The sequence below is a fragment of the Anomaloglossus baeobatrachus genome, chromosome 1, assembly GCF_048569485.1.
Source record: "Anomaloglossus baeobatrachus isolate aAnoBae1 chromosome 1, aAnoBae1.hap1, whole genome shotgun sequence".
Classification (NCBI taxonomy): Eukaryota; Metazoa; Chordata; class Amphibia; order Anura; family Aromobatidae; genus Anomaloglossus; species Anomaloglossus baeobatrachus.
Window position 1 is genome coordinate 599,113,201 of NC_134353.1, and position 26,052 is coordinate 599,139,252.

At 45.7% G+C, this 26,052-nt stretch overlaps 1 protein-coding gene across 1 annotated transcript; it reads left to right on the forward strand.

The window, feature by feature from the left end:
• The first annotated feature begins 3,953 nt into the window (after positions 1–3,953).
• Positions 3,954–25,691, forward strand: PSAT1 (phosphoserine aminotransferase 1). Its single transcript, XM_075340305.1, has 9 exons — positions 3,954–4,093; positions 7,051–7,111; positions 12,174–12,243; positions 14,332–14,537; positions 15,819–15,991; positions 19,228–19,397; positions 20,683–20,811; positions 23,359–23,496; positions 25,132–25,691. Exons 1-9 carry the CDS (start codon positions 4,034–4,036, stop codon positions 25,232–25,234), a joined length of 1,110 nt encoding a protein of 369 aa, XP_075196420.1. The 5' UTR covers positions 3,954–4,033; the 3' UTR covers positions 25,235–25,691.
• The last annotated feature ends 361 nt before the right edge of the window (positions 25,692–26,052 follow it).

A 26,052-nucleotide genomic window follows, 5' to 3' on the forward strand; every position in this document is an offset into this window, starting at 1 on the left:
CAGGCAGGCAGTAGAGGTGTAGGAGTCTAGTGGATGCACATGTATATGAGCTGAGGCTCCGCCCCTGCATATATAGGTGGTTGCTGGATGTATATACAGGCAGGCTGTAGAGGTGTAGGAGTCTAGTGGATGCACATGTATATGAGCTGAGGCTCCGCCCCTTCATATATAGGTGGTTGCTGGATGTATATACACAGGCAGGCAGTAGAGGTGTAGGAGTCCATATAGTGGATGCACATGTATATGAGCTGAGGCTCCGCCCCTCCATATATAGGTGGTTGCTGGATGTATATACACAGGCAGGCAGTAGAGGTGTAGGAGTCCATATAGTGGATGCACATGTATATGAGCTGAGGCTCCGCCCCTCCATATATAGGTGGTTGCTGGATGTATATATACAGGCAGGCAGTAGAGGTGTAGGAGTCTATAGTGGATGCACATGTATATGAGCTGAGGCTCCGCCCCTTCATATATAGGTGGTTGCTGGATGTATATACACAGGCAGGCAATAGAGGTGTAGGAGTCTATAATGGATGCACATGTATATGAGCTGAGGCTCCGCCCCTTCATATATAGGTGGTTGCTGGATGTATATACACAGGCAGGCAGTAGAGGTGTAGGAGTCTATAGTGGATGCACATGTATATGAGCTGAGGCTCCGCCCCTCCATATATAGGTGGTTGCTGGATGTATATACAGGCAGGCAGTAGAGGTGTAGGAGTCTAGTGGATGCACATGTATATGAGCTGAGGCTCCGCCCCTTCATATATAGGTGGTTGCTGGATGTATATATATACAGGCAGGCAGTAGAGGTGTAGGAGTCTATAGTGGATGCACATGTATATGAGCTGAGGCTCCGCCCCCTCCATATATAGGTGGTTGCTGGATGTATATATATACAGGCAGGCAGTAGAGGTGTAGGAGTCCATATAGTGGATGCACATGTATATGAGCTGAGGCTCCGCCCCTCCATATATAGGTGGTTGCTGGATGTATATATACAGGCAGGCAGTAGAGGTGTAGGAGTCTATAGTGGATGCACATGTATATGAGCTGAGGCTCCGCCCCTTCATATATAGGTGGTTGCTGGATGTATATATACAGGGAGGCAGTAGAGGTGTAGGAGTCTATAGTGGATGCACATGTATATGAGCTGAGGCTCCGCCCCTGCATATATAGGTGGTTGCTGGATGTATATGTACAGTCAGGCTGTAGAGGTGTAGGAGTCCATATAGTGGATGCACATGTATATGAGCTGAGGCTCCGCCCCCTCCATACATAGGTGTTTGTTGCATTTATATATACAGGCAGGCTGTGGAGGTGTAGGAGTCCATATAGTGGATGCACATGTTTATGAGCTCAGGTTCTGCCCTTCCATATATAGGTGGTTGAGGATGTATATATACAGGCAGGCTGTAGACGTGTAGGAGTCCATATAGTGGATGCACATGTATATAAGCTGAGGCTCCGCCCCTTCATATATAGGTGGTTGCTGGATGTATATATAAAGGCAGGCTGTAGGAGTCCATATAGTGGATGCACATGTTTACAAGCTGAGGTTCTGCCCTTCCATATATAGGTGGTTGAGGATGTATATATACAGGCAGGCTGTAGAGGTGTAGGAGTCCATATAGTGGATGCACATGTATATGAGCTGAGGCTCTGCCCCTCCATTTATAGGTGGTTGCTGGATGTATATATACAGGCAGGCAGTGGAGGTGTAGGAGTCTAGTGGATGCACATGTATTTGAGCTGAGGCTCCGCCCCTTCATATATAGGTGGTTGCTGGATGTATATACAGGCAGGCAGCAGAGGTGTAGGAGTCTATTGGATGCACATGTATATGAGCTGAGGCTCCGCCCCTCCATATATAGGTGGTTGCTGGATGTATATACAGGCAGGCAGTAGAGGTGTAGGAGTCTAGTGGATGCACATGTATATGAGCTGAGGCTCCGCCCCTGCATATATAGGTGGTTGCTGGATGTATATACAGGCAGGCAGTAGAGGTGTAGGAGTCTAGTGGATGCACATGTATATGAGCTGAGGCTCCGCCCCTGCATATATAGGTGGTTGCTGGATGTATATACAGGCAGGCTGTAGAGGTGTAGGAGTCTAGTGGATGCACATGTATATGAGCTGAGGCTCCGCCCCTTCATATATAGGTGGTTGCTGGATGTATATACACAGGCAGGCAGTAGAGGTGTAGGAGTCTAGTGGATGCACATGTATATGAGCTGAGGCTCCGCCCCTGCATATATAGGTGGTTGCTGGATGTATATACAGGCAGGCAGTAGAGGTGTAGGAGTCTAGTGGATGCACATGTATATGAGCTGAGGCTCCGCCCCTGCATATATAGGTGGTTGCTGGATGTATATACAGGCAGGCTGTAGAGGTGTAGGAGTCTAGTGGATGCACATGTATATGAGCTGAGGCTCCGCCCCTTCATATATAGGTGGTTGCTGGATGTATATACAGGCAGGCAGTAGAGGTGTAGGAGTCCATATAGTGGATGCACATGTATATGAGCTGAGGCTCCGCCCCTCCATATATAGGTGGTTGCTGGATGTATATACACAGGCAGGCAGTAGAGGTGTAGGAGTCCATATAGTGGATGCACATGTATATGAGCTGAGGCTCCGCCCCTCCATATATAGGTGGTTGCTGGATGTATATATACAGGCAGGCAGTAGAGGTGTAGGAGTCTATAGTGGATGCACATGTATATGAGCTGAGGCTCCGCCCCTTCATGTATAGGTGGTTGCTGGATGTATATACACAGGCAGGCAATAGAGGTGTAGGAGTCTATAATGGATGCACATGTATATGAGCTGAGGCTCCGCCCCTTCATATATAGGTGGTTGCTGGATGTATATACACAGGCAGGCAGTAGAGGTGTAGGAGTCTATAGTGGATGCACATGTATATGAGCTGAGGCTCCGCCCCTCCATATATAGGTGGTTGCTGGATGTATATACAGGCAGGCAGTAGAGGTGTAGGAGTCTAGTGGATGCACATGTATATGAGCTGAGGCTCCGCCCCTTCATATATAGGTGGTTGCTGGATGTATATATATACAGGCAGGCAGTAGAGGTGTAGGAGTCTATAGTGGATGCACATGTATATGAGCTGAGGCTCCGCCCCCTCCATATATAGGTGGTTGCTGGATGTATATATATACAGGCAGGCAGTAGAGGTGTAGGAGTCCATATAGTGGATGCACATGTATATGAGCTGAGGCTCCGCCCCTCCATATATAGGTGGTTGCTGGATGTATATATACAGGCAGGCAGTAGAGGTGTAGGAGTCTAGTGGATGCACATGTATATGAGCTGAGGCTCCGCCCCTCCATATATAGGTGGTTGCTGGATGTATATATACAGGCAGGCAGTAGAGGTGTAGGAGTCTAGTGGATGCACATGTATATGAGCTGAGGCTCCACCCCTCAATATATAGGTGGTTGCTGGATGTATATACAGGCAGGCAGTAGAGGTGTGGGAGTCTATAGTGGATGCACATGTATATGAGCTGAGGCACCGCCCCTTCATATATAGGTGGTTGCTGGATGTATATGTACAGGCAGGCAGTAGAGGTGTAGGAGTCCATATAGTGGATGCACATGTATATGAGCTGAGGCTCCGCCCCTTCATATATAGGTGGTTGCTGGATGTATATATACAGGCAGGCAGTAGAGGTGTAGGAGTCCATATAGTGGATGCACAGTGGATGCACATGTATATGAGCTGAGGCTCCGCCCCCTCCACATGTAGGTTTGTTGCTGGATGGTGCAATCTCTTTTCTGCCTTGCATCGCTACTTAGCTGATCACGCGCCGAGCTCGTGGACAGTCAGCCAATCAGAAATCCCGGCTGCGGTATATGTCCAATCATCGTGCTGAAGCAAAAATCACCATGTGAAATTGACCAATGAGAACGCGCCGCTGTGCTTGATATTCTCCGAGGCTGAGATGCAGAGCATGAAAGCTGCTCCAGTACCGCCGGGAGCCTGCACACTGCGCTGTCTGCTCCTCCGCAGCCATGGACATCATCACCCAGGTTCTTAATTTTGGAGCAGGACCTGCCAAGCTGCCGCCATCTGTAAGTACTGCTGTGATAGTGGCGAATGCTATACTTACCAGTGATGATGCCCGCACTCCTGTGGCATCTAGTATTGAAAGGTGCCGGCAGCTGCCCCTCTCCATGCATTGTGGAGCACCTCTTATGCACACCGTGCAGCTATAGACTGTGCCTGCAATGAACACCGGAATTGGATGATGTAACAGATTGGATTGTTCTTATGAGCATCTATAAGTGAATGTATGCCCTCCTGGGTAATGCAGGTAACAGGAGTACCATAGACCCCTATGGACATGCATCTGTGAGATGTGCACACTCGCAGTACTCACATGGTGAGCGTGCAGCAGCACAGCAATGTGCACAACTGAGCAAATTATCTTGGTGCATTAGTCAAGGAAATCCTGATAAATGGAAGGATTGCCAGGAATGCCTTGTATAATGGTGGAGGCATTCAAAGCAAATCTTTATTTTAATATAGTGCTAACATATTCCGCAGCGCTTTATATACATCAGTAACACTGTTCCCATTGGGGCTCACAATCTAAATTCCCTATCAGCATATTTTTTTGGAGTGTGGGAGGAAACCCACGCAAACACGGGGAGAACATACAACTCCTTGCAGAGGGTGTCCTTGGTGGGATTTGAACCCAGGACCCAGCGCTGCAAGACTACAATGCTAACCACTGAGCCACCGGACAGTGGTGGGGGCACTGTGTTGGACAGTGGTGGGATAGTAGTGGGGGGCACCGGGCTGGCCAGTGGTGGGGGGCACCGGGCTGGCCAGTGGTGGGGGGCACCGGGCTGGCCAGTGGTGGGGGGGCACCGGGCTGGCCAGTGGTGGGGGGCACCGGGCTGGCCAGTGGTGGGGGGCACCGGGCTGGCCAGTGGTGGGGGGCACCGGGCTGGCCAGTGGTGGGGGGCACCGGGCTGGCCAGTGGTGGGGGGCACCGGGCTGGCCAGTGGTGGGGGGCACCGGGCTGGCCAGTGGTGGGGGGCACCGGGCTGGCCAGTGGTGGGGGGCACCGGGCTGGCCAGTGGGTGGGATAGTGGTGGGGGGCACCGGGCTGGCCAGTGGGTGGGATAGTGGTGGGGGGCACTGGGCTGGACAGTGGGTGGGATAGTGGTGGGGGGCACTGGGCTGGACAGTGGGTGGGGGACAGTGGGTGGGATAGTAGTGGGGGGCACTGGGCTGGACAGTGGTGGGGGGCACCGGGCTGGACAGTGGGCTGGACAGTGGTGGGGGGCACTGGGCTGGACAGTGGTGGGGGGCACTGGGCTGGACAGTGGTGGGGGACAGTGGGTGGGATAGTGGTGGGGGGCACTGGGCTGGACAGTGGTGGGGGACAGTGGGTGGGATAGTGGTGGGGGGCACTGGGCTGGACAGTGGTGGGGGACAGTGGGTGGGATAGTGGTGGGGGGCACTGGGCTGGACAGTGGTGGGGGACAGTGGGTGGGATAGTGGTGGGGGGCACTGGGCTGGACAGTGGTGGGGGACAGTGGGTGGGATAGTGGTGGGGGGCACTGGGCTGGACAGTGGTGGGGGACAGTGGGTGGGATAGTGGTGGGGGGCACTGGGCTGGACAGTGGTGGGGGACAGTGGGCGGGATAGTGGTGGGGGGCACTGGGCTGGACAGTGGTGGGGGGCACTGGGCTGGACAGTGGTGGGGGGCACTGGGCTGGACAGTGGTGGGGGGCACTGGGCTGGACAGTGGTGGGGGGCACTGGGCTGGACAGTGGTGGGGGGCACTGGGCTGGACAGTGGTGGGGGGCACTGGGCTGGACAGTGGTGGGGGGCACCGGGCTGGACAGTGGGTGGGATAGTGGTGGGGGGCACTGGGCTGGACAGTGGTGGGGGACAGTGGGTGGGACAGTGGTGGGGGACAGTGGGTGGGATAGTGGTGGGGGGCACTGGGCTGGACAGTGGTGGGGGACAGTGGGCGGGATAGTGGTGGGGGGCACTGGGCTGGACAGTGGTGGGGGACAGTGGGCGGGATAGTGGTGGGGGGCACTGGGCTGGACAGTGGTGGGGGACAGTGGGTGGGATAGTGGTGGGGGGCACTGGGCTGGACAGTGGTGGGGGACAGTGGGCTGGACAGTGGTGGGGGGCACTGGGCTGGACAGTGGTGGGGGGCACTGGGCTGGACAGTGGTGGGGGACAGTGGGTGGGATAGTGGTGGGGGGCACTGGGCTGGACAGTGGTGGGGGACAGTGGGTGGGATAGTGGTGGGGGGCACTGGGCTGGACAGTGGTGGGGGACAGTGGGTGGGATAGTGGTGGGGGGCACTGGGCTGGACAGTGGTGGGGGACAGTGGGTGGGATAGTGGTGGGGGGCACTGGGCTGGACAGTGGTGGGGGACAGTGGGTGGGATAGTGGTGGGGGGCACTGGGCTGGACAGTGGTGGGGGACAGTGGGTGGGACAGTGGTGGGGGGGCACCGGGCTGGACAGTGGTGGCTTTTTCAGCTGGTACAAAATGATGACATTCAGCACAGAGAAGTTGCATCACCTGTCACCATCTGACCAATCAGTGGGGGGAGAAAAAGTGGGGGTGTGGTTTAGCCACATTATCTGCCTAAGTCACAATACTTCTGCGCTGTCAGCGTTTCTCCCACATCTATGCACATGATTGGCTGAATTTATTTCAAGTCCGCTTTCATAAGGCCAATTCTTGAAAGAAAGAAGAGAGGAAAAACAATGTTGTGGTTCGTGTGCCAAGAGGACTTTTTCGAAAAAGTCATGATATGAAGAGCAATGCTAAGTGATGACTGGTGAATGATGTAAAATTGATAACTGATAATCCAATCATTCCGTCCATAGAAGGATTCCATCCAGCACTTTAGGCATGGCTTAGTGTACATAGTAGCTTCTATAGTTATTACTACATGCATAACTAGTGGGAATGATACAACTGGTTGTATTGTTAATACTTCAAACACACACTAATATATATAGATCTAATTCTCTCCTTTTTTATTTTAGGTTTTGCTAGAAGCTCAGAAAGAATTGGTTGATTATAAGGGACTTGGCATAAGTGTCCTTGGTAAGTAGACAGATTCTTAAATATCCTTTCCACAGTCGTCCAGTTAGTAAAATAAATATGGAAATTATTTGCTTTATTCTTGTGAAGGTTAATGATCCGGGACATAGAGATAACAGTTGCAGAGACTGCGACTAAGGCTGCTTTCACACATCCGGTTTTTCCTGTGCGGCACAATCCGGCGCTTTGCAAAAAAAAACGCAACTTTTTTTTTTTTTTTTTTTTATGCCGCAGGTTGCGTTTTTTTTTGTATAAACTTTAATTAGTGCCACATGGGCTTGCGTTCGGACCGGTTTTTGCCACATGCGGCAGATTTAGCCGATGCGGCAGCCGGATGGAACGTTGCCTGGCACTTTTTTTTTTTTTTTTTGTCCGGCAGGTTGCGTTTTTTTTTGTATAAACTTTAATTAGTGCCACATGGGCTTGCGTTCGGACCGGTTTTTGCCACATGCGGCAGATTTAGCCGATGCGGCAGCCGGATGGAACGTTGCCTGGCACTTTTTTTTTTTTTTTTTTTGTCCGGCAGGTTGCGTTTTTTTTGTATAAACTTTAATTAGTGCCACATGGGCTTGCGTTCGGACCGGTTTTTGCCACATGCGGCAGATTTAGCCGATGCGGCAGCCGGATGGAACGTTGCCTGGCACTTTTTTTTTTTATTTTTTTTTTTTTTTTTTTTTTTTTGTCCGGCAAAAAAAAAAACGCATCGCACTGCATCCGGCGATTTGCAATGCATGCCTATAGACGCCGCATGTGGCGTCCTGCGGCAAACACCGCATCCGGCAGCCGCATGCGTTTTTTCCACTGCACATGCTCAGTGTGCCGCAAGCGGCAAAAACCGGACAGGCCGCATGTCAAAAACGTATGCAAAGGATGCCATATTGTCGCTGCATCCGTTGCATAGGTTTTAGAGCTGGATAGGCTGGCTCTGCTAAAACCGGAGGTGTGAAAGCAGCCTAATCCCGCCGACCCCAGTGCTGGGATGTGCATTCGAAATGTATTGCAGAACTCACGTCTAGTCCCTGCTCTGGAATACAAGCTACTGGCCAAACAGTGGCTGGCGTCAGTGTGCACATGACTGGGGGTGGCTCATGATAGTAATGTTATGAATTAGAGACAGAATGGGTACTGTATATACTAAGAAAAGGACATGTATACCAAGGTGGGGACCATGAATACCAGCATGAACACAGGATCAGGACATATATAACAGGATGGATGGGCTCATAATGAAGAACATATATACCAGGAAGGGGCCCAGGAAAAGGACATGTATTCAAGGATGGGGACCATATATACCAGGAAGAGGCCCAGGAAAAGGACATGTATTCAAGGATGGGGACCATATATACCAGGATGGGCCCAGGATGAGGCTATACATACCAGGATGAGGGACATGTATTCCAGGATTGGAGACATATTTACCAGGAAGTGGCCCAGGATGGGGGGACTGTACTACATTTTGTGTGTGTGTCTAGTATGTCTTTATAGGACTTGGCCCAAACTTTGCATTGGAGCTTATCGGACTCTAGTTACGCCACTGTTAATGTTGTTTTGTTACAGCCACATGTTTTGCTAGTCTCAATATTTTACTGACTGTAGACATCAGTTTAGCTTCAGCCTTAGCTGTCTGGCAATTAAGGCTATGTACCCACAAAACTCTGTAACCGCGGAATATGCAGCGGAAAACCTGCGGATTTATCTGGATTTTCTAGATAAATCTGCAGTTTAGCAAGCAGACACTCACCATGTTATCCTATGGGACATGGGGAGCGTCTGTGTCTATGCTGCGGTATGTGCGGCTGCGGATGTCCAGCAGCCGCACGTAACTGCATGTCAATTATTACCGCGGAAATCCCGGCCCTCCACTATGGAGATAGAGGATGGGACTTCCGCAGGTAAGTTGCACAAATGTCCGCAGGTTTACCGCAGCTATTTCGCTGGAATCCCACAGCTATAAATGGCTGCGGATTCTGGGGATCAGCTGCGACCATACCTGAGGATATATCCGTGGGTACATAGCCTAACAGTGTTAGTCTGTAGGACCCTCACTGATTAGTCGTTTTATACCTCTGGCTGCGGGCAGGAGTGCACAGTGCACAGGGCAGTACAGCTGAGTATTGCATCTATCGTACATAGGATCAGTCCCAGCTCTGTAGACAGTGTACATCCAGTCTCGGTGGGCGTTACTAACTGCTAATCGTTGGGGTGGGCCCTTACAGAATCTTGCACTGTTCATGATGCTGTCCGAATGTGAAAGAACATGCTCCAGTGGCAAGAGGAATGGTGATGCCTAATTTTCAAGTTAATGCATTTCCTTGGAGTGGAACAAGACGTATTGTCTTATGAAGAAGGCAGAGTTGTAATTAAATAAATGTGTCAAGACTAGAATGATAACAAGTTCTCTTATATGCTGTCTCTGTAGCCTTTATTTCATAAATTGTAAAACCCAATATCTCCATTCTAAATAGCAGGCAAGCAAAAGTACAGCATAGCTCCATTGCATCTTGAGGTCACTGTACTATGCATCTGTAACAGGGCCAAAGGCTACATTCCCACAATGAGCTTTTGGTGAGTTTTTGATGTTGCAGCATTCCTCCAACAATTAAATTGAATTTGTCAGCAGATTTTTGCTATGTAAGCTAAAGCCAGTACACTGCAAGGGTTAACACAGTGCCTGTTTTGTCACAGTCCAATCTTTTGTTTATTTGCTATGTTTGAGCAGCACCACCCTTATCTTACAGGACTAGAAGCTCATGAGCACAGCAGTCTGGCATGCCCCTGATTTTCACCTCACTGTCAATGTACAAGCACTATAAAGAGCCTGGTTGGGCGGGACAGTCTCTGGACTCTGCTACATGACTAAACCTAAAAGTTCTGATTAGTGGCTGTAGCCGTTCTGATAGAATCTAAGTGATACATCATTGGATTCAGGATCTCTGCCTATATCATGGTGCTCTCAGATGAGGTAGCAAAAACCGACCGACAGATTTGTCAGGGTGAACTCTTAATCAGAGATCACTAGTTGCCTACTGCATGGCCTGATTGGTGTGGATTGAGTGCATGCTTGAAAAATGAGATCAGACACAGTCGGATATTCATCTTTCCTCGACAGAAGTCAGCTCATGCTCTGCCTGATTTATTCAAGGGCATGCCTTTATATAACCTAGGAAAGGGGCAGCCCCACAGTGAGCATACTTGGATGTGTCCATTGGTCAGTGGGTTGAACAATGTTAGTCCATGAGCTGATTGGTGGGCGTCATTGTAGGCGGGTCTATGACGTCATCGGATGGATCCATGGTGATGGTAGGGACGTCATCTGGTGGATCCATGCTGATGGCTTGGTCTGTGATGTCATCGGGGGCCATCTTTGCTTCCTCTGAAGAGTGACTGGCTTATGTATAGAGAATTGATTTATTTGAACACACTTCTCACAGTGCTGTATGTCCAGAGGTTAAGTATTTCATCTTATGGCTCTCCTCAACAGATTTCCTTTTTAAATAAATTAGGTTACTTGTGTTTTTTTTTTTTTTTTTTTTTTTTTTTTTTTTTTTTTCTCTCTTTTGTACTCACAGCAGACAAGACTAGTCCAGTTAGCCCAGGCCAACACATCTAATGCACCAACAGAATGCCGACAAACCCCTCAATATGATGGACACTTCACAGGTGCAAGGTATATTGCACACTAGTGGCGCGCATAGGGCACTGTTCACACTTGTATGCACATGGTGTCCAGCCAGCAACCTATTACCACGCCCTTACTATTAGATTAGGCGGACACTACTCAAATGCAGCACACAGGGACAACGCCCTATGCACGCCACTAGTGTGCAATATACCTTGCACCTGTGAAGGGTTTGTCTGCATTCTGTTGGTGCATTAGATGTGTTGGCCTGGGCTGACTGGACTAGTTGCCCTCTTTTCTGCTGTGAGTACATAACATTTTTGGGGGAGTTTTTATCTCCTCTTGTTGCGCCTTTTTTTTTTTTTTTTTTTTTTTTTTTTTTAATTCAGTTTTGGCGTTTTTCGGCAAGAGAAACGCACAAAAAAACCAGTTGTGTGTTTTTTTTTTTTTTTTTTTTTAATTCAGTTTTGGCGTTTTTCGGCAAGAGAAACGCACAAAAAAACCAGTTGTGTGTTTTTTTTTTTTTTTTTTTTTTTTTTTTTTTTTTTTCCCTTTTCTGATTTTCCACCTCTAATGCAGTTTGAAACACTAACTGCAGATCAGTTTATCCTGAATTTTAATAAAAACAAAAGTGGGGCATGATATTTCTAGAAGTTTCATCCACCTTGCTGGAAAACGCTACATATCTGATGCAAAACTATGCGTCGTTGAAAAATCATTGTGGATAAACAGTCTAAGACCACCTTCACACATCTGAGCAAAATGTGGTGTAAGTGTGTGTGTCCGTATAGCATGAATTTTGTATACTTGCCTGTCCCCATCGCTGCTGTTGGGTCCGCGGTGAGTGCACTGAATATGTAATGAGCGGGGCCTGGAAGTAGCAGTGTAGGAGACAGGTAAGTATAAAAAATTCTTTATTTTTATGTAACCTGTGTTTTCTCTGGTACATGTCACAGATCACATCAGTGTGCGGTTTGTGACACCTGTGCTGCCTTGAGAACTTACATGTCGCCTTGTGGCATACACGGTTATGTGACCAAGCCCATTGTTTTGTTCTTGCTGGGTCTACATGAGTCCGTGTCTCCGGTACGTGTGATGTCTGTTTTCACATGAACTGGATGGGTCAAGGAGGCCTAAGACTAACAAGCAGCAATGGTGAGTGCAGAACTAATTCAAGCTAATACCTACAGTAAAAGCGGTGTTTGTTCTGTGAGGAGTGTTGCATTTTTAATTTTTTCATAAACTCCATTCTTAGTATCTCTGGGCCTGCATCCGTGTAGCAATTGAATTTGTATGTCACATCTTGCCAAAAGATCACAAACACAAGAGGTAGGACATGATGTAGTTTGTTTGACAAACATAGCATGCTCCAATAACCCCTTGATTTGTAACGTGAATGGAATTTCCAATCTTAACTTCCAGCGTTTCATTTGTCTTCTACAGAAATGAGCCACAGATCCTCTGATTTCACGAAGATTTTAAATACTACAGAGCTGTTCATGAGAGAACTGCTGTAAGTTCCTGCAAGGTTTCAGGATACACTGCACTAAACAATGCTCCGCAAATAACTAACCCTAGTTTCAAATGGAATGGTATATGTGGATTTCTTTCTTTATTTTATTTATATTTTTTTAAAATGTGTCAATAATAGTGATGAGTGAGCACTTCCATGTTCGGGTGCTTGGTACTTGTAACGACCAATTAGATGCTTGGATCAGAGCGACTTGAGTGCCCATGTATAATGGAAGTCAATGGGGAACTCGAGCATTTTTCTGGAAGATTTCTCAGAAAATTGCTTGGCTTCCCCCATTGATATCTATGATACTCAGTACACAAGTCGAGTCCTTCTGCGCATCCAACTGCTTGTTACAGTTACTGAGCACCCGAGCATGGTAGTGCTCGCTCCTCACTAGACACTAATCCTTACATTCAGGGGCGCCTATATCACTGGTGCAGCTGCCCAGGGACCCAAGAGGACATTTCTACCACCAAACAAGCAAGGAGCTTCTGTCATTGCAGTCCAGTAGTTCTGCTAAGAGCCCTTATACTGTTCTTGAATAAGTGTCCTTTTCTGCCTGAGTCTACCAGTGTGTATACTGCAAAAACGATTGATTGGCGACTCGTGATGTGGTACTTGTAGAGCGGATGAGTGGAGGGTTAGTTATTTAAGTGGACACAGAGCTGATCATCCCATTTTTATCTGAAGGCAGCATGAGCTTTTGAGGGGAAAAAAAAATGTTGGAGGAACTTTTAGTACTAATTTAAAGGGAGCTTGTCAGTTCAAAGCTCTGTTCTGCGCTAAGCACATAGGTATGTAGGGTAGCTTCGACCTGTATCTGGCACTGTTGGTTAATAAAAAAAAAAGGTTTGCCACAGTGTTTTAAGTAGCTAATTACTGTGTGTGTGTGTGTGTGTGTGTGTGTGTGTGTGTGTGTGTGTGTGTGTGTGTGTGTGTGTGTGTGTGTGTGTGTGTGTGTGTGTGTGTGTGTGTGTGTGTGTGTGTGTGTGTGTGTGTGTGTGTGTGTGTGTGTGTGTGTGTGTGTGTGTGTGTGTGTATGTGTGTATGTATATATATATATATATATATATATATATATATATATATATATATATATATATTTTTTTTTTTTATTTTTTTTTGATTATAAGATGCTCTTTTCCTCCCAAAAATTTGGGAGGAAAGTGAGGGGTGTGTCTTATAATCTGAATGTAGCTAACCGGTGGGTGGTGGTGAGGGCTTAGAGGGGCTGCGGCGGCTGGGTTGGGACTGCAGGCGGTGAGGGCTTAAAATAATTGCGCCCAGAGTGTGAGCGTGCAGATGGAGCTCTCGGCTCAAGATCTCATCTGCACATGCGCCGCCTCCGGCCCATTGATCAGCCAGCAGCGTAATTAAAGAAAATGGTGCCCAGAGGTGGCGCATGCACAGATGAGATCTCCAGCTTGTCATTCAGCCTATAGCTCAACCTGCGCACGCGCCGACTCTACTTGCAGCCCCAGCCCAGCCACTAAAGCACCAGCAGTCACCACTGACTGTTTCTGAGACACCCACTGCACCGCCGACAGAATCACCCTGCTCTGCAACAGCCCCTGGCTCTTTTGATCCCCCTCCCTCCCTCCCTTGGGTAAGACGCCACTGGACTATAAAACAAACCCCCCCCCCCCCCCCTTTTTTTTTTTTTTTTTTTTTTTTGTTGTGTCTTAAACCAAAAATATGGTACATCATCAGATCACAAGATGGTTTTCTGCAAAAGTAGATCACATTTTATATTTTTTTTTTTTTTCCTCCTTTGAGCAACCCCAGTACGGTTCATTGCAGTGCAGTTGCTTATTTCTGAATGAATGTTAGCCCAACACATGCTCCCTTTAAATCCATGCTCCTGTACACAGGATTATTTGCTTCTTTCTACCTGAAATTGAGTGTGGTTGAGGAAATTGAATAATCAAGTCTTTCTATATATATCATTCTTTCTCATTGGCATCATATCTGTCACATGCTGCCTTCACATAAATCATGATCAGTCCAATGAGTCTGTTGCAAATTGTCCTTTATGTGCTAAATTCATATTTCTACATTATTATGTATTGCTTTTATTTTAAACAGAAATATTCCAGACAATTATAAAGTACTTTTCCTTCAAGGAGGTGGAAGTGGCCAGTTTTGTGCCGTGCCTCTTAATCTTATTGCTTTGAAAGAAGCGAAGTGTGCAGATTACATAGTTACAGGCGCCTGGTCAGCAAAAGCGGCTAAGGAGGCGGAGAAGTATGGAAAAGTAAACATCGTCCACCCTAAGCTCGCAACTTACACAGGTACTAAATCAGCTCTTTGCATATTTATTAGGCTGGGTTTTCAATAAAATTAAGGGAAAGTCTGTAGTTCGTGTTTACTGCAAAGGGGTTAAAGAGCACTGGCTAACTATCACGTCCTCTTCAATATGGTTGTCACAGTGCAGATCTATAAGCTGCTCTTTAAAGGGAATCTGTCAGCAGATTTTTGATATGTAATCTGAAAGTAGCATAATGTATTAACCGAAATCCTGATTCTAGCGATGTGTCACTAATTGGGCTTCTTTGTGTAGTTTTGAAAGCATCCCTGTTTTCTCTATTGTATATGTAGCTGAGCCGTGTAGAACCTCGCCCACATCACTGACTGGCAGCTTCCTGTGTACACTGTTCATTGTCAATAAACTGCCAATCGTTGTGGGCGGGGTTGTACAGTTTAGCTGGACTGTTCTGCACATGAAACTTTGCACTCTAGTGATATTATCCTGCTGATAAAACACTGATTGTATTGAAACTACAACACAGTCTAAGGCCTGTTTCAGACATCAGTGATTCTGGTACGTATGTGCTAGCTTATATATATATGTACCAGAATCGATGACATATGCAGACCCATTCATAATCAATGGGTCTGCGCACACGTGTGTGTGTGTGTGTGTGTGTGTGTGTGGTTTTGTTTTTGTTTTGGCATCACTGATGTCCCACGGACCACACTATGGTGTGGTCCGTGAAATCCGTACCAGAAAAAAACGTACATTGAAAATAAACATTTTCAACTCCCCTTCTCCAGCGATGCTGTGTTCTGCCTCTGCTGTCTGCAGCTTCCTGGCTGGCTCAGTATGGTATGCATATTCATGTATGCAGCCAGAGCCAACCCAGAAGTAGCTGCAGAGGTGAGAGACAGCGGGGGCTGGTTGCTGTAGAGCTGGAGACTTCAGCACCACGGACAGCAGGAATTGGGACAGGTGAGTAAACGTCCATGTGCAATCACGGAGTATGTATCACGGATTGCACATGGCCAACCCATGTGTGCCATGAATCACGGCACACTGAGAACCATATGCGTTTACACGTCGGTGGAAAAAAAGTCTTTGTTTTTCACTGACGTGTGAAACATTCCTAATTGACACATCCCTGGAATCAGACTCTGCCCCTACATTATGCTACTCTCAGATGAATACTAAAACCTCGCTGACTTATTTGCTTTACAGAAAATTAAAAATGTCCATCGTATTTATGCGAGCAAAGTCAAAATGAGTATGAATCTTCGCTTTTATTAGGACATAAATATGAATGATTGTTTTTCAGAAATCCCAGATTCAGACAGCTGGAATCTTAATCCAGAAGCTTCCTATGTTTACTACTGTGGCAATGAAACTGTACATGGCGTGGAGTTTCACGATATTCCTGATGTGAAAGGCGCAATCTTGGTTTGTGATATGTCTTCAAACTTCCTGTCCAGACCAATTGATATTTCCAAGGTATATGGCTATTTTTGTTACTTTTCTAAAAAAAAAAAAAAAAAAATTGTGCAAATAAGTTTTTATATTAAGATTTGCAAACCGCCTTCTGATTGGTCCCATAGAATACAAACTCTTAGGCGGGCTTTGCACGTTGCGACATCGCAAGCCGATGCTGCGATGTCGCACGCGATAGTCCCCGCCCCCGTCGCTATGCCGGCTTCACATGCACTCACCTGCCCTGCGACCGTCGCTCTGGCCGGCGACCCGCCTCCTTCCTAAGGGGGCGGGTTGTGCGGCGTCATAGTGACGTCACACGGAAGGTGGCCAATAGGGGCGGAGATGAGCAGGATGTAAACATCCTGCCCACCTCCTTCCTTCCGTAGAGCCGCCAGCGGCAGGTAAGGTGAAGTTCTTCGCTCCTGCGGCGTTATACACAGTGATGTGTGCTGCCGCAGGAACGAGGAACAGCATCGTACAATCGCTGAAGCAACATTATGGAAAAGTCGGAGCTTGCAACGATGATACGATAACGGCGCTTTTGCACTCGTTTATCGTATCATCTAGAATTTACACACAACGATGTTGAAAGTCACGCCGGATGTGCGTCACTTTCGATTTGACCCACCGACATCGCACGTCCGATGTTGCAACGTGCAAAGCTGCCCTTAGGCTGTGACCGCACTTTACGTTTTCACCTGCTTTTCTGCAGCATTTTGAACTGCAGCGTTTTCATGCCAAAATGCATTCGTTTTGATTTTCCAGCAAAGTCTATGGGAAAAGTGGATTTCTTGTGCGCACTTTGCAGTATTAAGCGCTGCGTTTAATTTGCATAATTTTGAACAAAAACTCTGCGTTCAAAGAAGCAGCATGTCAATTGTTGCCATTTGGGCTGCGTTTTGCTAACATTGAAGTCAATGAGCAGTTGTAAAAAGCAAGCAACATCAAAATTCCAGCGTTTTACATGCTTTTTGGCTGCAGAAAGAATGCGTTTTGGACTACATAAATGCATGCTTTTCTGACTTCAAAATAATGGAATAATATGTCCCTTTACATACACACATAGTCTGACAATTATATTAATGAAAAATATAAATTTATTTTAATTATAGCCATAAATAGTATAAAACTGCTATAATTATATTAAATATAACTACTTTCGTTATGATTTAAATAATTTTTTTTTTCATAGTTTGTATGTCAAAACTTTATTTTGTAGTGTCTTTGTAATCAAAATGCATCTGACTTTAAGCAATGGAAACACAGGTTAAAAATGCGGCTAAAAGCCAGAAAAAAGGCACGCGTATTTACCGCGATTTTGTGGTCAAAAGCAACTTTGGCAAAAGCAATTTCTGCCAGAGGATGCGTTTAGAACTGCAACTACACTATGATGACGCAAAGTGCGGACACAGCCTTATGACGCTTCCTACTTTCTAGTTATGCTTCTTTTGGCAGTTGTTAGTCTGTGGTTGCTGTTTTTTACATTTTATTTGGACAACTGAAAGACATTAAAAGGGATTCTGTCACCAGGTTCTTGCCACCTAATTGGAGAGCAGCTTAACGTAGGGGCAGAGATCCTGATTTCAGCGATGAGTCACCTACTGGGCTGCTTAGTGTAGTTTTGATTGTCTCCTGCTGATTAATCAGTGATGTTCTCATTAGAGGACTACTTGGCTGCTGCCAGGTACACCTGCATATTCATGAGCTCTGTATAACTGCAAGATCTGCAGCAGAGAAAACATTGATTTTTATCAAACAGCTCAGTAAGTGACACATTGCTGGAATCAAGGTCTCTGTCTCTACCTTATGCTGCTCTCAGAAGTAGCAAAAACCTGGTGACAAATTCCCTTTAATATGCGCTAGCATAGGGTTGCACCATTTGAAGCTCCCATCACTACACTCGTGATGTGATCGCTGATCCTGAGTGGTTTGCACTGACGGCCAGGGGTCTACTGAAAACCTCCATGCTTGTCATAGAGCTACTTTGAAACCCTGCTGAAGAAGATAAATGTTATACTTTAAAAATTTAGTAGTTCATTTAGGAGGATAGGGAAGAATAACTGGTATCCTCTTAGCAGCAGGTAAAGATGAAATGTATGTCCAGCTGTCCAGGTGTCTCTATACTAATGCATCATGGGATTGGTGGACGACCTCAGAAGAATAAAATGTAGGCTATAATCTGGGCATAAAGATGTCTAAAGTGAAGCAAACAGGACTATGTATTGTGATCAGGTGGTAGGTGCAGGGTTGGGGAGGGAGGGGGGGGAAACAAATCACTGTATGCTATTAGTCGTAGTAATCACAACTTCTTGAAGGACTAAGGGGTGCTTCACACACAGCGAGATCGCTACTGAGATCGCTGCTGAGTCACGTTTTTTTGTCACCTCATTAGCGATCTCGTTGTGTGTGACACTGAGCAGCGATCTGGCCCCTGCTGTGAGATCGCTGCTCGTTACACACAGCCCTGGTTCGTTTTTTTTATTGTTGCTCTCCCGCTGATAAGCACACATCGCTGTGTGTGACAGCGAGAGAGCAACAATCCTGAATGTGCAGGGAGCCGGAGCCGGCGTCTGACAGCCTGCGGTAAGCTGTAACCAAGGTAAACATCGGGTAACCAAGGTGGTTACCCGATATTTACCTTCGTTACCAGCCTCCGCAGCTCACGCTGCCAGTGCCGGCTCCTGCTCCCTGCACACGCTAAGCGGTGTGCGCTGGTAACCATACCCGATGTTTACCTTAGTTACCAGTGTCTGCAGCTTCCAGACGCCGGCTCCGTGCAAGCGCAGCGTCGCTTGCACGTCGCTGCTGGCTGGGGGCTGGTCGCTGGTGAGATCTGCCTGTTTGACAGCTCACCAGCGACCATGTAGCGATGCAGCAGCGATCCTGACCAGGTCAGATCGCTGGTCGGATCGCTGCTGCATCGCTAAAGTGTGAAGGTACCTTTACGTACACTTGAGACAGAGACAATGCCTGTGTGGCTCCTTGAGGTTAAAGCCATCTAGGCACTGCCATACAGGGGGCTTCACTCTTCATATCCATGGTGGTAGTTGAATCTTATTGAATCCAATGGTAACCTCTTCCTGTGTACATAAGCCCTGACAATGAGGCTACATAATGCAGAAAGCAACCAATTTAGTACCAGCTGATAGCATGCAGACGCTCAACAAGGCTTTGAGCTGACAACTGCTATCACTCTACAAAAAAAAAATGTGTGTCTATATATTATATTTCTATATATTTTTGTTTTTACTTTCTAGTTTGGACTTGTGTTTGCTGGAGCTCAAAAGAATATTGGCTGTGCCGGGGTCACAGTAGTAATAGTAAGAGAAGATCTCTTGGGTTTTGCGTTGAAAGAATGCCCTACGATTCTTGATTACAAAATCCAGGCAGGAAATGGCTCTCTGTATAATACTCCTCCGTGCTTCAGGTATGTAACTGTCATATGTGGTCTTTAATAGCAAAGGCGTAATATCGCCAAAATTATGATATTGCCAAGTCTCCATAGCCTATTAGGCAAATCCCCTGTACAGCAATTGTTATGTACTGACTTCTGACTTCTGCATGATGTTTCCCCTTTGTTACTTAGAATATATGTGAAAAATAGCAACAAAAAGAGGAGATAAAAACTCCCCCAAAAATGTATTATAAAATGTACTCACAGCAAAAAAGGGCAACCAGTCCAGTCAGCCCAGGCCAACACATCTAATGCACAAACAGGATGCAGACAAGCCTCTCAACATGATGGACACTTCACAGGTGCAAGGTAAATTGCACACCAGTGGCGCGCATAGGGCACTGTTCACACTTGTATGCGCATGGTGTCCAGCCAGCAACCTATTACCACGCCCTTACTATTAGATTAGGCGGGCTACTCGGACACTACTCACTGCAGCACGCAAGGGACAGAAATTCCACTATGCACGGCCGTATTAAGAGGCCCGGCTGCACCCCGCATAGTCAAAGTGCAAAAAATACATATAAAATATATGTGAGGTATTAGTTTGTAAATTGGCCAATGTACGTAAGCCCACAATCCTCATCACGGATCCTCACGCTTGCGGGTCCCTACACTGATAAATATCAAAAATAGGGACCCGCAAGCGTGAGGATCCGTGATGAGGATTGTGGGCTTACGTACATTGGCCAATTTACAAACTAATACCTCACATATTTTATATGTATTTTTTGCACTTTGACTATGCGGGGTGCAGCCGGGCCTCTTAATACGGCCGTGCATAGTGGAATTTCTGTCCCTTGCGTGCTGCAGTGAGTAGTGTCCGAGTAGCCCGCCTAATCTAATAGTAAGGGCGTGGTAATAGGTTGCTGGCTGGACACCATGCGCATACAAGTGTGAACAGTGCCCTATGCGCGCCACTGGTGTGCAATTTACCTTGCACCTGTGAAGTGTCCATGTTGAGAGGCTTGTCTGCATCCTGTTTGTGCATTAGATGTGTTGGCCTGGGCTAACTGGACTGGTTGCCCTTTTTTGCTGTGAGTACATTTTAGAATATATGTGATCATTTTCTTTTATTTAATGTAAGATTTTGGCAAACTGGTTAGTCTGCCCCTTGTCAAAAAAAAAACAAAACACCCCCAAAACATAAAAATACCATTTCTGTGTTTTATCACAGCTGAGCATTAGATGATCTTGCACAATGTAACCAACATAATTTGGTAGTATTGGGCTTATACACTATGACATTGTCTTTCAGCATCTACATAATGGGATTGGTGTTGGAATGGATTAAGAATAATGGAGGTGCCGCGTGCATGGAGAAGCTAAGCATCATCAAATCGGATATGATTTACAATATTATAGATGAATCCAATGGATTATTTGTGTAAGTTTTAAGCTGTAACCTATTCTTTGTTGAATGAGTTTCTGCATATTACATGGTAGACATGAAATGAAGGCTTTTTCTTCTAAGGAAGCCCAAAACCTAAAATCCCACTTCGTTTTTTTTTTATCTTTGGAATATTACACCACCCTATGGGATCGTATTATTAGGGGGAGGGGTTAAGAAATTTTCCCTTGGGGCCACATAAGAGACACTGACTGGTGTGGAGGGCTGAACCAGTAAGCTAAAGTTAATTCTGCTTAATATTAACATGGATTATAATTTTTATATATATATATATATATATTTATATTATATTATATTATATCAGACCAAGTTTGGACACACCTTCTCATTCAAGGAGTTTTCTTTATTTTCATGACTCTAAAAATTGTAGATTCACATTGCCTTCAATGTGAAGGCATCAATTCTATAAATTAACACATGTGGAATGAAATACTTAACAAAGTGTGAAACAACTGAAAATGTGTCTTATATTCTAGGTTCTTCAAAGTAGCCACCTCTTGCTTTGCACACTCTTGGCATTCTCTTGATGAGCTTCAAGAGGTAGTCACCGGAAATGGTCTTCCAACAGTCTTGAAGGAGTTCCCAGAGACGCTTAGCACTTGTTGGCCCTTTTGCCTTCACTCTGCGGTCCAGCTCACACCAAACCATCTTGATTGGATTCAGGTCTGGTGACTGTGGGGGCCAGGTCATCTGGCGTAGCACCCCATCACTCTCCTTCTTGGTCAAATAGCCCTTACACAGCCTGGAGGTGTTTGGGGTCATTGTCCTGTTGAAAAATAAATGATGGTTCAACTAAACGCAAACCGAATGGAATAGCATGTTGCTGCAAGATGCCCTGGTAGCCAGCCATGCTGGTTCAGTATGCCTTCAATTTTGACTAAATCCCCAACAGTGTCATCAGCAAAGCACCATCACACCTCCTCCTCCATGCTTCATGGTGGGAAGCAGGCATGTAGAGTCCATCCGTTTACCTTTTCTGCGTCGCACAAAGACACGGTGGTTGGATCCAAAGATCTCAAATTTGGACTCCTCAGACCAAAACACAGATTTCCACTGGTCTAATGTCCATGCCTTGTGTTCTTTAGCCCAAACAAGTCTCTTCTGCTTGTTGCCTGTCCTTAGCAGTGGTTTCCTAGCAGCTATTTTACCATGAAGGCCTTCTCCACAAAGTCTCCTCTTAACAGTTGTTCTAGAGTTGTGTCTGCTGCTAGAACTCTGGCATTGACCTGGTCTCTAATCTGAGCTGCTGTTAACCTGCGATTTCTGAGGCTAATGACTCGGATAAACTTATCCTCTGCAGCAGAGGTCACTCTTGGTCTTCCTTTCCTGGGGCGGTCCTCATGTGAGCCAGTTTCTTTGTGGCGTTTGATGGTTTTTGCCACTGCACTTGGGGACACTTTCAACGGTTTCCCAATTTTTCGGACTGACTGACCTTCATTTCTTAAAGTAATAATGGCCACTTGTTTTTTCTTTACTTAGCTGCTTTTTATCATGACATAATTCAAAATCTAACAGTTTATTCAGTAGTACTATCAGCTGTGTATCCACCAGACTTCTGCACAACACAACTGATGGTCCCAACGCCATTTATAAGGCAAGAAATCCCACTTATGAAACTTGACAGGGCACACCTGTGACGTGAACCATTTTCGGTGACTACCTTTTGAAGCTCATCAAGAGAATGCCAGGAGTGTGCAAAGCAGTAATCAAAGCAAAAGGTGGCTACTTTGAAGAACCTAGAATATAAGACATATTTTCAGTTGTTTCACACTTTAAGTATTTCATTCCACATGTGTTAATTCATAGTTTTGATGCCTTCAATGTGAATCTACAATTTTCAGAGTCATGAAAATAAAGAATATATATATATATATATCACTTAATATTGTGTATAATGAAGTATGCTGAATTCCCCATAAATACAGTATGAATGCCCACTGCCCCTATATATACATTATGAGCCCCCCCCATCTAGCCACTCTATATACAGTGTGAGCCCCGTCAGTCACCTAACTACAGTATCACCTCACACATGGCCTCCTAAATACATTATGAGCCCCTACATGGCCTCCTATATAAATTATGAGCACCTACAAATCTTCTTATATACATTGAACCCCCACATAGTCTCAATACATTGAGCACCTATAAAGCCTCCTATATAGGTTTCATATCCCCTCTATACAAAATTCTGAGCACCCACATCCTCCTATATACGTGTAAACATCCAATGCACATACAAAAATACCGAGGCACACGTGAAGATGTGATGTCATGGCATCTGCTGCTACTCACGGGGATTATGAAAGATGGAGCCAGCAGCACAGTCCTTCATCAATGTGTTCACTGCCGTGTCTGTATCTTGGGGAAGCAGGCGGCAGCAGATGGGTGTCAGGGAGAGTATGGTGCAGCTCGCGGTCCATGGTTTTCAAACCTTCAGCTTTCTGCTTCTCCCAGGATTTGTCTTGTCTTACAGACGAACCATACCTTTTTTTTTTTGTTTTTTTTTTTTTTTTTTTTAAGATGTCCTGTTGAGAGAAAAAGCAGGAGCAGAATGAACATTCCTTTCCATATCGGAAGTATCAAGGGTGACAGTGCCTTGGAGAAAGAATTCCTTGAGAAAGCTGTGGCTCTTGGCATGATGTCTCTTAAAGGACACAGGTAGAAATTGTTTCTGGCAGTATCTAATTTATGATGATTTTAAAGGGGGTTATCTGGGACTATTCTTATTTAATTTTTTTTTTTTTTTTTAATGGGCCTATGAACTTGTGGTTTCTGTTGGCACAGAGTGGTCACGGATCACTCTTGTGACTGTAAACCACAGAATGGAGAAAAGCTGCTCTGTTGTGAACAGCAGGAGCGTCTATGATCGCTTTGCGATAGCTCCGGATAGAACAGGCAGGTAGTTAGCCTAAGAACTGACAGGCAGGTGATATGTGCGTAATTCATGCAGTTACGCTGCGCTTTGTAGCGCAGCGTAACTGCATGCGTCCTGCGTCCCCTGCACAATCTATGGAGATTGTGCAGGAGCCGTGCGCACGTGGCGTCTTAGAGCGCAGCGCTTCGGCTGCTGCCCGAATCGCTGCGTTCTAAGAAGTGACATGTCACTTCTTCCGTGCGCTTTGCCGGCAGCCCCTGCTCTGTCTATGGCAGGAGCTGCAGGCAGAGCGCACGTTCTCTGCCGGCACCATGCGCTTCAGAACGGAGCTTTTCAGCTGCGCTCTGAAGCGCACCTTTTAGGTGCAGTGCAGTGCGCACATAGCCTTAGCCCAATGAGAAAAAAAATTGAAGTCCCAGATATCAAATACCTATTTAAAAAGGGGTTATCTTAAGTGAAAGTGATGTTACTTGAGTAACTGATTTCTACAGTTGGGGTGTAAACATAGAATAAGGCTAGGTACACCTATCTGTACACCTAGCCTACAGTATACTTTGAGCTTTTTCCGATTTATGCTGTAATATTGCCATAGGCAAGCTTTCTTCACATGGAGGCCAAAAGTGCATGCGTACCGTATGTATAGGGAAGCTGTCTGCTTAATTTTCTCATACTGTTTAAATTGCCACTACAAAGAAACCTACCATTAGGTATAAGATACCATATGGTGAACGTTTCATATAGCACCACTCCAGAGTTTGGTTATTTTATTATTTTACTGCTAGAGTGGTGCTTTAAATCTAAGTTCCCTGACCCTACTCTTATACTTACCCGCCTCCATCATCTTCTATCACAGCCGCTCCTATTGGTCTACTGCAGTTTGTGACCTACTGGTGCGCTCTAATGTTTCATTTAGTGAACTGGATAAAACTATTCGATGTAAGTCTGAGGACCTCGTTCTTGCTCTCATAGGCTTTCATTGAGAGCTTGTGGCGTAACGTCAGGCTTCTGTGCTTTCAGATGTTGGCACTGCAGTACTGTAGCAGTGTTGGTAAAATGTGAAGCTGCTTGAGGGCGAGTACAAGAGTAGGGGCAGGGACCTTGTAGTAAAAGCACCCCTGCAGTGCTAGATAATTTGCTTAGGGGGGTGCTTTACTAGAGGGTCTCTATATAGATAATGGAGACCTCAATGTACATCCTGACTGCCCACTGTCGGGCATGTATCTCCTAAGCGTATGTGCTGACACTGGGCACAAACAGTATGGACCTGTCCTAAAATTTGTAATATTTGGGATGAAGTTGTTGTCATGTGTATCGAGGTTGTCTATGAGAACATGGTTTTACAAGCTTTATTTATTGTACAGACCTTGTTAATTGACATGTTTTGGACTTTCATGGGTTAAATTTGTGTCTTCCTCTAGATCTGTAGGAGGAATCCGAGCTTCTCTCTACAATGCTGTCACTGTGGATGATGTTGAAAAACTGGCAGATTTCATGAGACACTTCAAGGAGACTCATCAGTGATGAGCTGCGCGGCAAATATGCATTCTATTTTCATATCGCTACTGTATAAAGGATGGCTCTTAACAAATAAGCTATTTTCATAGTGTATAAATTTGTTTGTAAACTGTCAATATCTCATGTAGCAAAAACCCAATAGTACTTGCCTTCTTTCTTATGAGTGATGTTTGCAATAACCTTTCTTTAAGATTAGGTTGTATTATTACACATCCCTGGCTACCTGTCTATAAGTCAAGACTTGTGCCAACTGTTGGAAGACTTATTTCAGCGCGTGCTGGGAATTCCATATGTTATACATATTCATTTGGTTACTAATTTGGTGACAATTCCTCATCTTTGGTTAGACTGCTTGTACTTTATTTTTCCTGTCTGTAAATAGAGGTCAAAATATTGTCCTGAGACAATTGATGTGCCTGCATATTTTTATGCAAAGATAATAAAATGTGTATTGTAGTAAGTGCATAGTATGTAGGTGTCTTGTTTTTAATGCATACAAGGTCTTCATACAAATTGCAAATGTTTTATCATAATTCCAGACTGGTCTTGAGATATATATATATATATATGTGTGTTAAATCATGGACCGCATAATTCAAAGCCTGGCTGCCAACATTCGAAGGACAAGTCTTGGAGTTGTGGAAATCAGAAGATTGACATGTTAATGATATATAAATGTTTTCACTTTTTTTTTTTTTTTTTTTTTTTTTTTTTTTTTTTTCTTTCTTAAAACATCTCCTTAACCCTTTAGTGACGGAGCTAATTTTCACCTTAATGACCAGACCAAATTTTGCAATTCTGACCAGTGTCACTTCATGAGGTTA